This window comes from Lacerta agilis, chromosome 10, assembly GCF_009819535.1.
Source record: "Lacerta agilis isolate rLacAgi1 chromosome 10, rLacAgi1.pri, whole genome shotgun sequence".
In the NCBI taxonomy this organism is placed as follows: Eukaryota; Metazoa; Chordata; class Lepidosauria; order Squamata; family Lacertidae; genus Lacerta; species Lacerta agilis.
The window spans coordinates 10,302,688-10,315,803 of NC_046321.1; the positions used below are offsets into that span (position 1 = coordinate 10,302,688).

Sequence of the window (13,116 nt, forward strand, 5' to 3'; positions counted from 1 at the left end):
GTTCTCCCTAATGTTTACTCAGAATCTCCTTTCTTGTAGTCTGAACCCACTGGTTTGGGTCCTGCCCTCTGGAGCAGCAGTCATTCACAAAAGTAAGCAATCATTTCTAAATTATTATAAGCTCTTCCCCTCCCCCCTCCACTGTTGGGAAGAAAATATCTCTCATCCTATAACCACTACATCAAAAGCAAGTAAATAAGACAAAGACATGGGGCTGTATCCAACTAAGCCATACTCAGAGTAAACCCATTGAAATCAATGAAATTCGCAAAGTACATTTATTCCGGTGGTTCTACTCTGAGTATGACTTAGCTGGATACAACCTGGTCTCGGAGAGCTGGGAAACAGCTAGCAAATCATAATCTTTATGTTTAATAATGCTGTATGCTGGGTTTGGTGTTTGCTTTTGATATTTTCAAGTTTTGCTTTTTATTAATAGTCTATCTATCTATCTATCTATCTATCTATCTATCTATCTATCTATCTGGGTATTGATTGTGCCTGTTAGACAAAACTTTTGGAGAGATAGACAGAAAACCCCCCTCACTTTTATAAGCAGGTCTAAGCCTGCTACCAATTTTGAAAAGAATGTATTAGACATACATAATGATTCTTGGACCTCGCTGACTCACAGACGAGTTCTTAAGGGAGTTCCACAACAGACAGAAAGCTGAGATTTTCTTCATTGCAAGAAGTCTGAAAATTGACCTTCAAGAGTGCTTGAAGTCTTCTCTGGTAACAGGGACTAGTGCTCAAAAAGATATTTGAACTAGCTTTGGACTGATGGGGGGAGGGTCAGTGGCGGAGGAAGCCTCTCCGCTGCCCGGGGCGGCGGAACGGATGCACCCCCCCTGGGGCGGGACGCGACAATGCGTGCGTTGTGATGTCACGGTGCACGTCAGCTGCACTACGCATGCCCAGAATTTCCGGGCATGTGTAGTGCAGCCAGGCCGGCGCTGCTGCTCCCACGGCGAGCAGGCAAGCGAGCGGCGGGTTGTGGGGCTTGCCCGGCCGTGCTGCTTTACGGATGGGGCAGCCCCACAACCTGCCGCTCGCTCGCTGGCTTGCCTGGTCACCACGGGAGCAGCAGCACCAACTTGGATGCACTACGCATACCCGGAATTTCCAGGCATGCATAGTTCATTTGGGCCGGCGCTGCTGCTCCCGCGGCGAGCCAGCGGCGGCTTGTGGGGCTGCCCCATCCGTAAAGAAGCATGGACGTGGTGCCGGGCGGCAGGGGAGTGGTGGGAGGGGTGGGGAGTGTCAACCCGCCTCCCCTGGAACCCGGGGCAGCCTGCCCTCTATGCCCCGCCCTTCCCATGCCACTGGGGAGGGTTGGGGTTTTTAATCTGTGAATGGACCTTCCAAGTCATTGGGCTGACTGAGGCGAATAACAAGATGCATTTTCCGCTCCCCCAAATTCCATGTACAGGACCTGACCAGACTAGCAGTCAAATCTTACTTCAACCCAGTCAATGAGACAGAAATATAAATTTCGAAGGAGCAGAGCAGGCCATCTGGGACACATAGCTCTGTCCAAAGCTTTGCCCCTAATCCCTTTCCCTCTAGCAACTGCTGCTTCACTTTGCCTAATGACAGGGCCGGCCCTGTATCCGCAGCTGAAGGAGACAAACCGGATTCACTTGCATCGCATCAAATTGAAAAAATAGCAGCAGGTTGAGTAGCAGCTCTAAGAACAGTAGCTGTTCTTTCCCTGCTAAGTTTGCAGGTGATAGGGGGCATTTTGATCCCCCTCCTTTCCTTCAGTGCCAAGATATTAGGGTTAGGGGTTCTTTTAAAAAAAGCCAGCATACAGTTTCATACACACTTCTAAATTTCTTCTTCTACTGCCAAAGGGGGGAAAAGAACGAGGGAAGGGGGAGATGCACCATCAGAACTATTTATAATGGAGGAAAGAGGGCAGGGGATTCGAGGTATTTCAGACATCTAGCTCCCACTGGATTCATCCACACTTCGATCAGGTTGTACCCAACTTTAAGGTAACGTGTGTACAAGCAGCATTGGCAGCAACCGTTTGCCACAAGCAAGGGGGCGCTGCATCAGTTCCTATATTCTCCGTGCTGCTTCTTTTTCCCATCCGGCACAGCGCCGAGGGAGAAAGGGGCCTTTATGTTCTGCCTGTCCCTCTCAGCCTCTTCGTCCTCATCGTATCTTTCATCCTCCTCGTCGAGCTCTTCGTCACTTTGGTGGGGGCTGTTGTGCTGAGAGACGGAGGGCGAGGGGGGCACCGATGGCGGGCGCGGGTACCGGAATCCTTCAGTCTGCAGGAGAAATGGAAGCGAGGGATAAATACGATGCAGGAAGGGCCCTTGATGTAAAAACACGTCCTTCCTCCCCCTTGCCACCCAAAATACTTTTTCATTACTGTATATTCTGGCGTATAAGACTACTTTTTAATCCAGGAAAATCTTCTCAAAAGTCAGGGGTCGTCTTATACACCGGGTGGAGAATCTGCGGTCGAGTATATCTCAAACTCTATATTTTAACTGGGAAAGTTGGGGGTCGTCTTATATGCCCAGTCGTCTTATACGCCGGAAAATACGGTAATTAAAAAAAATGTACACCGAGGTCCATCCCTGAGGGCCTTCTGGCAGTTCCCTCACTGCAAGAAGTGAGGTTACAGGAAACGAGGCAGAGGGCCTTCTTGGTGGTGGCGCCCACCCTGTAGAACGCTCTCCCATCAGATGTCAAGGAAATAAACAACTATCTGACTTTTACAAGACATCTGGAGGCATCCCTGTTTAGTGAAGTTTTTAATGTCTGGAGTCTTATTGTGCTTTTAATTCTGTTGGGAGCTGCCCAGAGTGGCTGGAGAAACCATTATTATTATTATTATTATTATTATTATTATTATTATTATTATTGAAACACCTGTTTCTCAGACCAATAGTGACATCTTCATGTCTGACTTATGCCCCTTGAAGCATAACATGTAGGAGGAGTTACCTTTGGTGGAGCATTGGGTTCCAGCTTGAATTTTTCAGGAAATGCCCGACTAAGGGCCAAGTGCCTAGCATGCATATAAAACTGTAAGGAGAGAGAAAGAGAGAGAGAGGTGTAACTTAGCGGCCCAGGCATTCACCCTCTCATGGTCACAACTGAGTGAGAAGGACACCATGCCCTAACATGGTGTCCTTGTTACAACTCAATGACTTCTATGACTTCACACAGTCATTCACAGAATCGTAGAATTGTAGAGTTGGAAGGGACCCCAAGGGTCATTGAGTCCAACCCCCTGCAATGCAGGATTCTCAACTAAAGCATCCATGGCAGGTGGCCATCCAACCTCTGCTTATAAACCTCCAAGGAAGGAGAGTCCACCACTTTCTGGGGGCGTCCATTCCACTGCCAAACAGCTCGTGTCGTGAGAAAGTTCTTCCTAATGTTTAGTTGGAATATCCTTTCTTGTAACTTGAAGCCATTGGTTTGAGTCCTACCCTCCAGAGCAGGAAAAAAATGGGCTTGCTCTGTCTTTCATGTGATGGGCCTTTAGAAGGTGCCTACAGTATCATATCTCCTCTCAGTCTCCTCTTTTCCAGGCTAAACATACCCAGCTCCCTCAACCATTCCTCACAAGGCTTGGTTTCCAGAACCTTGATCATGCATTGATGCATCCAGAAACTAATTAGCAAATAATCCAAAGTGGGCATTGGGAATCTTTTTTCAGCCTGAGGGTTGTGTCCCCTTATAAGCAATCTTCTGAGGGTGGGTGTGCGCGCACACTCATGGTGGGCAGGACCAGATGCAAAAGCAGGCATAGCAATGGATGTAGCTCTTGCCTTGCACATTAGGTTACATTTCAGCCAATCAGAAGTCAGAGATTAATAGACAGACACGTGCCTTCATCTCCCAGTCAGGCATTGCAGTTCAAGGATACATTTAAGCAAGGCAAAAACCACCTGAGGAGAGGTAGGGCTGATGAAAGGTGTGGCCAGGGTTGGCGGTCTGGCCTGTGGAGAATCCTAAGGGCCAGATAAGAGAGGCCTGGAAAGCTGCATTCAGCCTCTACAGTAGGCCAAAGCCGCCAACCCCTGATCTCAAGCAACAGGGAGCATGATACACATGCAATCGTTCAGTGTACCCTGCCTAGATATCGCCAGTCCAGTAAGTCTGAGAGCCTCTCCGTTCGATTTCTCTGGATGATCCTTTGCCGACGTGACTGCTGGCAGAATCCATACAGGAACTGCGTCAGCTGGTTACAGGACTCATCTGGGGAGCGGAATCTCCTGTCCACAATGTAAATACCTGCAGGAGACAAACCCAGGTTGGAAAGAAAAGAGTTTGCAGGTGCTCTTTGGCCTTTGAAGGCTTCCGTTGCATCTGTCATTATGCATGATAATGACCTTTGCAAAATCCCGTCCCTCATCAAGTGGAGACGCTTGTGCTTTGTAGAGCCAATCTGAACTCTCCTCTTCTCCCACTCTCTTTTTAAACTGGAGAGGAACTTCGGAAGGTCCAAAATGTGGGATATATCCAGCCTCATATAACCAACTTCTTTAATGCTAATTGATGCAAGGAGGGGTTAAGACCATAGAGTAAATTGTTCTGCCAGGCTTAACTAAGTCACATCCCCTCACCTTGGGAGGAAGGACTACCAAACTCTTTGTTCTCCAACTTTCCTCCATCCTGCCATCATGTGAACCCTTCCAGTAAGGATGCCTGAGCTAGAGGCTCCAAGCTTTGACCGTGTGGCGTCAGCAAGCCATCTTTGTGTTTCTATGCAAATAATTTAGAAAACTACCATTTTTCAAACTAAGTCACCCTGCCTATCTTTTCTTGCTGCTGTATGGAAAAGAACATGAATCTGACCTTTGAAGTGTTTGTAAGTAAAGCATTTTTAACTCACCAAATGTGTGGTCTTTTTCTATGCTAAGGGAAGTGGGAAACGTAGGAAATAACTTAGAAGGGGATATTTTAAAGGCCTAACAGTCTATATTTCCGTGATTTACTTTGCTGCATGTTTTGTGATTTTAGATCTCTGCTGGGGCTCTCTCACCAAAAAGTGCTTGCCCCAAACATGGATCTAGGCATCCAGAGAATTCTCCTTTTAGCCTGTAACCAAAAATGTTAACCAAAAATGCAGCACAAAAGCCTGCATCCAAATCAGCCCAATCTCTCAAAGTTAGGAAAAGACATGTGGAAAATGCACTGTGCTGGCTAACCCCTAGCACATTAATAATCTGTTCCATGGCTGCAATGTCCTCACCATAGGCAGCTGGGTCGGCCACATGCTCCTGCATGAAACAGCCAAATCCGGAGAGATTTGTGGTCACGCTTGGAATCCCCATGACAGTGCACTCAGCTGCCAAAAGACAAAGAAGGTTTAACTCTCACAGTGATGTACAACTTTGCAGGGTCACACCAGAAGCAGGCTGCATTGAAACTGTGCGCCCACCCCCCACAGTCCGTAAAAGCCAGTAAGTCTGTCATTTGCTTACCGGGAGTGTAACCCCAGGGTTCATAGTATGATGGGAATACCCCAAGATGGCAACCTCTGACAAACTCTTCGTAGTCCATTGGCAATAAGGGACTCGTTGAAGAAAGGAATTCAGGGTGCAAGATCACCTGGAATGTTGAATGAGAAGAAGAAACCCCACATAAACATTGCCTTTAGAGGTGTAATTAAAAAGGGGGTTGTTTTCAAATCTAGCAGTCCCTTGCTATGTCCAGCAGAGACACAACCCACATGAGCAGTGCCAGATTTACGTATGAGCTAAACAAGCTATAGAATCATAGAATCATAGAATCATTAATATACTTCTTCTTAACTGTATTTCAGTTCAACAATTACTTTGATAAAATACATATTTTGTTATGTGCAAATGGCTTTAGATACCTATTAGGTCCATAAATTACCATATAACCTATATTCAACACAAAAAACAGGGACAATTTGTTGTTGACAAAGGACAGCTGGACATTTAAGGGTCCCATTACCTTCAGTAGCTTAGGGCCTCATCAAACCTAAATCCGGCCCTGCGACATGAGTGACAGCTGCTCTTCACACGCAGGAACCAGGAGGACAGCATAATTGATCTATGTGGGTTGGTTGGCGTCTATAAGGAACTTCCTGATTAGATTACTGCAATGAGCTCTGCATGGGGCTTTCCCGTTGAAGACGACTTGGAAATTTCAATTGGTGCAAAATGCAGCACTCAGGCTACTAGCTAGCATTTAATTTAGAACTCATATAATCTGTTTCTGCCTGGACTCAGTTCAAGGTGCTCACACTAAATAAATAAGCCCGTTGCAGCGAAAACTGAAGACTCTTGTGGCATCTTAAGGATTCATGGCTGGGGTTCAGTTTAGACCTCATATAGCCCCTGTTTTAAAACTGGCTGCCTTGGTTGCCGTCTGGGGGTTCAACAGTGGGAATGACTGGTCTAGTTAAAAGGAACTCATGTAGCAGCAATAGTACTGAGAGAGAAAGACCAATGGCCTGGCTTGGATTAGGACAGTGTCATGTATTCCCTCCTGCCTTCTGAAAACAATGCTTCTTTGTGCTCTGTCCAGGATATATATATATATTAAAGCCCTGAGAGTTGCACCTTTACTCGATCTGTCCGGTTGTTGAAAAGGCCAATGCGTCTAATGGTGCTGAGGATCGGGTCGGTGGAATCATCGATCATGTTGTGGGTTGTCACTGGCGGAAGTCCCTGTCTCTGCAACGGAACAAGATGTGCATTTCGGGACATGTTTCAAATAAACACACGAAAAAGGCAAGCTTGTAGCCAATGGGGTCTAAACACCAAACACCACCACAGCCTTTTTGAAGTGGCCCCATTTTATTTGGAACCTTCTGAACCTGCTTGAATTCAGAAGGAAGTTGACCACCTCTGTGGTTACTTTTAGGGAACTCATTTCATGCTCTTTTAAGGTTTCAAGGGTGGATGTTTTTTTTAAAGTTTCTATTTATATCTTATTTTGCTGTGTTTTTCTTTATTGTAAGCCACACAGCGGGCCTTAATGGGCCTTGGAAAGGGATAGGTTGTAGCCAACCAAGTTCTCCTCAGAGTAGTAGAAATTAATACTTAGTTATACAGATTCTAGGGATGCGGGTGGCGCTGTGGGTTAAACCACAGAGCCTAGGACTTGCCGATCAGAAGGTCGGTGGTTTGAATCCCCACAACGGGGTGAGCTCCCGTTGCTTGGTCCCTGCTCCTGCCCACCTAGCAGTTCAAAAGCACGTCAAAGTGAAAGTAGATAAATAGGTACCGCTCTGGCAGGAAGGTAAATGGCGTTTCCATGCATTGTTCTGGTTCTCCAGAAGCAGCTTAGTCATGCTGGCCACATGACCTGGAAGCTGTACGCCGGGTCCTTCAGCCAGTAAAGCGAGATGAGCGCTGCAACCCCAGAGTCGTCCATGACTGGACCTAATGGTCAGGGGTCCCTTTACCTTTACCTTTTTTTATACAGAGTAGAAATTAATAGTTGTGCTCATTAACATCAATGGGTCTACTCTGAGTAGGCCTAGAACAGGCTACAACCCATAGCATTTAAAGAAAATAAGGAACTTTTTAAAAAGAATGGTTTAGCAAGGCTTGGCCTTTGGCTTAAATGACCAAACTTACTGAACTGGTACAGCTGAGGGTCAGGAATTAATGCCCCCCCCCCCCGTTTATCTTCTATGCCAAGGAGTTCGAAGGCCAAATAATGAAATGATATTGATGGTATATAGATTTACTGCTCCAGTGAGAGCTAGGCTATAAGACAAATTTTATGCTTTCTATTAAATTATTAGAAAAAAAGGATTCCCCTCTCCCCCCAGCCTCTAACCTGGGTTGAATAGATGGCCCGTTTTATGATGGTGAGGTCATCACGATCTATGATCTTGCTCATATCAGGGATTTCTCCTCTGTGGGTGCAATAGGGAAGATCTTTTTTGTGAAAAGAAGGGAAGCATTTTCCAAAACATCATTAAAAATTTCTGAAGTGGGACCTCTCTCTGGCCCACAACACTGGGATTGTTTAACTAGCCCAGGGCTTCATACGCAAATACATAACTCTACATTGAAATATGAGACACCTGAATCCATCTGTCATGGATGGTTTAGCTGAGATTCCTGCATTGCAGGGGGTTGGACTAGATGACCCTTGGGTCCCTTCCCACTCTATGATTCTATGAACGACAGCTCACCTTAATAGTGCATCATAGAGCTTTTTGCCAAATTTTTCCTTCAGCAAATGCGCAGTGTCCCTAAGAGAGAGGGAAACAGATCATCATTAAAGGCTTCCGATCCACTTTTTTTCCTGTGTGAATGTTTCCCAAGTGAATCACGTTGAGCTCTGCTTCTGTTTTTCTGCCAGCATCCTCCGACTTGGTGTCCTTCAGACGTTGGACTACAACTCCCATCAACCCTGACCATTGACCATGCTGGCTGGGGCTGATGGGAGGAGGAATCTAACAACATTTGGAGGGCATTTGGGTGAGCAAAGTTGTGTTCCTCTGAGTGCCTATGACATTTTGTGTGTGTTGCAATTTGTGGGGAACCTGTGGCCCTCCAGATGTTGTTGGACTCAACTCCCATCAACCCAAGACAAGATGGCCAATGGTCAAGGATGATAGGAACTGTTGTCCGGCAAGGGACACAGGCTCCACATCCGTATTGTAATACAGTGGTACCTAGGGTCAAGTACGCTTCAGGTTAAGTACGCTACAGGTTAAGAACTCTGCTTAAGAACAGAAATTGTGCTCTGGCGGCGCAGTGGCAGCAGGAGGTCCCATTAACTAAAGTGGTGCTTCAGGTTAAGTACGTTTCAGGTTAAGAACGGACCTCCGGAACGAATTAAGTACTTAACCCAAGGTACCACTGTACTTGCTTTATTTACAAATATGCCAATAGGTCACAGGTGGAGGTAAGCAAACACGAGCACTCCTAGCAGCTCACAAATCCACTGTCCCCAGATCACCTACTGCAAGGTATTGCAACATCCTGCCAGCCTTTAGCTCACTCCCTAGGCCTCTCTAAGGTGGCTGTGTCATGCTTTACAAAGGACAGTCCTCTACTCGAGGTCTAGTTTAAAGATAACAGACCATAAGAAGGAAAAACAGGAGAGGCTCTGAAGTTCCCCATTGACAGTGAGACCAGGGCAGCAGACTAAGAAGGCACACCGATCCACCTGGCTGCAGCTTTCCCTGCTGTGTTGACAGGTATTGCTTTTCTGTTTAATTTGAATAAATATTTCTAAGCTTGTACCCGTGCATATAAAGTTACAGGTAGGTAGCCGTGTTGGTCTGCCATAGTCAAAACAAAGTTTGTTCTTGGTATGAGCTTTCATGTGCATGCACACTTCTTCAGATACCTTAATCTTCTTCCTTATCTGAAGAAGTGTGCATGCACACGAAAGCTCATACCAAGAGCAAACTTAGTTGGTCTCTAAGGTGCTACTGGAAGGAATTGTTTTTATTTTTTATTTTGTTTTGACTGTGCATATAAAGTTTGCATATGCATATGTGCTCCCCCGCCCTTCCAGAATTGTAGTTTCACCCCACACACGGACATTAGCTGTGGGGCAAGGGAAGAAAATGTATTTCCTATTGCGGAGAGATCTCTGTATCTCTCCCACTGAGGAAACTTCGTACAACTGCATCTCCCCAAGGAGATATTGGGCATCGGACACACAGTTTTGTGTTTCATTTCGAACACCTTTAAAAGAGAAGGGTGTGGTTACTTTATCAGACCACAAGGCGGCAGTCTCAAAAACACCTAGTGCAAGTTGGATACACAGTCCAAAAACAGCAAGAGTTACTGTGATGCAGAAGCACAACTGCCTCTTGCCAAATTCCTCCCTGTTCCATTCTTTCTCTTAACTTTTTTCTCCCTTGCAATTCTCCTCCTGCCAAAATTCTCCTTCCTGCCTAATGATTGCAGGCACAGTGGGGTTCACCCTAGTTTTGCAAACTGTGCATCAGATCTGGGTCTTGAACCAGGTGTGTGGGCTTAGACACAATTTGATAAGCGTAAGCTGGGAACCACAGCCTGAGCAAGTCCTGGGTCAGCTGCCAGATATTTCATAGAATAAACTGGGTGGTGTGCAACTATATTTTACTGAGAGCGGACCTCCTGAAATTAATGGACCTAACTTGGTCAGGTTCACCCTTTTGGCAAACATGAAACCCACCAGCCGTTTCACACACCAGAATCAGTCAATCAATCACTCATGGACTGTCATGAATCAACCAGTCAGTTACTGACTGTCACGGACTGGTTGGACACAGAGGAATGGTGGGAGGAACTAGAGGGGAACCCCCAAGGGAAGAAGGCTCAGAGCCAGGGGATTGGTGGTGGGACAATGAGGAGCGGTCAGAGGGAGAAGAGGGAGAAGACTGGAAGGAGGAGGTGTCGGAAGCTGAAGAGGTAACAGGGCTTAGTGAGCTGGGGGAGTCAGTGGCAGAGGGAAGTCCAGACTCAGAAGCAGGAGAGGAGGGAAGCAAAGACGCAGAGATGAATGCGGCTGGTGAAGAGTCATGGATGCCTCCTCCCCCTCCTGCTGCAACAAGCTCTGCTCCCCCCTTGATCGCCCAGATCCAGGAGAGGCATGAAGGGGGAGGAGCAAAGACAGCAGACTCTCCAAGTGTCCCTATTTTCTAGGGACATCCCTGATTTAGAGAAGCCATCCTGGTTTCTGATTTGATCCCGGAATATCTCACTTTTTCTTAGGACGTCCCTATTTTCATTGGAGAAATGTTGGAGGGTATGGAGTTATCTGGCCCCCAACCCTACAAAAGGCAATCCTGTATAGGGAAGTGTTTCATGTTTTATTATGTTTTTATATATGTTGGAAGCTTCCCAGAGTGGCTGGGGCAACCCAGGAAGATGTGTGGGGGTATAAATAGTAAAATTATCATTATGGAATGGGACGTCCCTATTTTCATTGGAAAAATGTTGGAGGGCATGAGACAGGTGCGCCAGCAGAGTCTTAGATTGCTTGGAGAGGACCTGGGAGAGGAGGAGGCTTAGGTGACTGTGGGGAGGCGGGGAACTTCAGTCTCGGCTCCTGCTTCATGGGGGCAGGACCTTCCAGAGATGAGTTGCTCTGCTCTTTAGTCCTGACACTCCTGTGCAGATCCTGTTTTTGCTAATGAAGAGTTAACTCCAACTTGCTCTGTGTGATTTACTGCTGGCTCACTCCTGTCATTAACTCTTTTGCTTTGCCACGCCAAAAGAGAGGGGGGGGAATATGTTTACCATAGCTGCTTCCGGACTGCCTGGCCTTTCAGGGTTTCCACATTGAAATTGTTGGTATTTGCTGGCATTATGAAGAACACCACGACTGTGACATCGCTCCTGTGCACCTGAATGAAGAAAAGATGCCTGTCTAAACAGGGAGAGATTTCTGCAATGTCCCCCCCCCCTTATTGTTCATCTTGTTTTGACCTTTAAAGACCTAAATGGTTCGGAACCACGTTATCCGAAAGACCACTGACACCAGGGTTGGGAAACCATTTTCAGACCAAGGGCCGCATTCCATTCTGGTCACCTTCCATGGGGCCACATGCCACTGTTGGCTGTGACAAGGGGCAAAAGTGGACAGAGCAATGAATATTCATCCAGGCAAGAAAGAAGCATTATCAGAGTTTAAAGACACAGTCCAGCCAGGCAAAAACACACATGGAGGATGTAAAGTAGAGCTGGTGAGGGGTGTGGCCTAAGGATAGTCCCATGCAAAAATCGGATGCTTTTCCATTGCACTATGAGCCTTCCCCTAGCCCATACATCTCATATTTGACTATGTGTGTGCTGCATCTGAGACAGCCATTGCACTAATACATATGGGAGTCTGTATTATAACCTTGTTGAGCTTTGGGAAGAGGTGGGGCCCATAAAGTACATGCATAAAATCTCAGTGGCAGTCCCCAGCATCTCCTGTTAAAGTATTTGGTCCTTCTCACATGCAATGTATTTGCACTCTTCCATTCCCTCTCGAGACAGACAGATGCCGACTCAATTCAATGTGCTCTGTCTATGGGAGCTGGAGGACAGCTGCCAGTCACAGCAGGCAAGGGAAACACTATGAATTTGCATTCTTTCTTACCCTCAAGAGGAAGTTCAATCTTGATAAGGCCTCTAAAAACATGTCGGCTCCTTTGTTGGAAAACTCGTATCTCCCAGCAATGAAGAAAAACAAAGTCCTTTCAAGGTTGAAATCAAGATGTCTGAAAGCAAGTGCAAATAAACGTAAAATGGGTCAAGTGGTCGATCAAAGAGGGCTCATGGTAAACTGTGCTGCCAACTGAAGGTCGTTGACACTGCAAATTTCCTGTTCTACCTCTCAGCTGCGTGAATATTGACTAGCCAACAGACACACCAATGGTACCAGTGTTGTGGAATGCCCTCCTGGCTGAAATATGAGCGCCCCCATCCGCATTGGCATTCTGCCGGCTCTTGAAGATACACCTGTTTGGGCAAGCAGTTCCCTGAACTTGATTGCTTTTTTAAACTGTTTGTTTACACGTTATTTGTAATGCTTTTAAATGCCCTAACTTTACTGTGTATTATAAATATGGGTGCTTTTAGCATTTGGATGGAACTGTTTCATTGTTTATTTCAATTATTCATTAAAACTGTGCATTAAAGCATGGAACTAGTCTGTTAATCAGATAATAATAGCCATTTGTTAACAATAAGAACATAAAGCCCAGATGAGTAAACTATGGTCCTCCAGAGGTTGTTAGATTACAGCTAATGTCTTTCCTGAAAGATTATCTCATGCCGTATATACCCAATCCGTCACAGCACTCTGTTGCTGTTATTTATTGTTCTATATTCTGTAGCGCTTAATGTAGCAAAATCTAAGCCTGATGAAACAGTAAGTTTTCTGTATCGGTTTATAAATCTGGCCAAAGCGGGTTCCTCCTGGATTGCCAGGGACCCCAATGCAGGCTGGTAAATCCTCTATCCCAGTAACTAAAGCTGCATATTTTTTCTCTGCTCTTTGGAATAATTAGAGCAATAGACGATTCTGTCTATTGTGGTCCTCTCAGTTTCTCATTTTCCCCATCTTTCTACATTTCCACTGCAGTTTGCAATTTTTTTTTTTTAAAAAAATAATTCTCAGCATCTTAGTGAAAATTTCTCTTAAGAAACTCATTGG

General features: G+C 45.9%; 1 protein-coding gene across 2 annotated transcripts in view; it reads right to left on the minus strand.

Moving 5' to 3' along the window:
- Positions 1–1,886: 1,886 nt before the first annotated feature.
- GYS2 (glycogen synthase 2) overlaps positions 1,887–13,116 on the minus strand; it is a 40,524-nt gene continuing 29,294 nt past the window's right edge. For both annotated transcript variants that reach the window (XM_033162417.1, XM_033162416.1), the window contains exons 8-17: positions 12,058–12,178; positions 11,211–11,317; positions 8,159–8,218; positions 7,798–7,876; positions 6,570–6,683; positions 5,460–5,586; positions 5,228–5,323; positions 4,103–4,266; positions 2,968–3,048; positions 1,887–2,282 (exon numbers count right to left, since the gene is read on the minus strand). In XM_033162417.1, the coding sequence (XP_033018308.1) occupies positions 2,061–2,282; positions 2,968–3,048; positions 4,103–4,266; positions 5,228–5,323; positions 5,460–5,586; positions 6,570–6,683; positions 7,798–7,876; positions 8,159–8,218; positions 11,211–11,317; positions 12,058–12,178 (1,171 nt within the window). In that variant the 3' untranslated portion in view covers positions 1,887–2,060. The remainder of the gene's footprint in view (positions 2,283–2,967; positions 3,049–4,102; positions 4,267–5,227; positions 5,324–5,459; positions 5,587–6,569; positions 6,684–7,797; positions 7,877–8,158; positions 8,219–11,210; positions 11,318–12,057; positions 12,179–13,116) is intronic.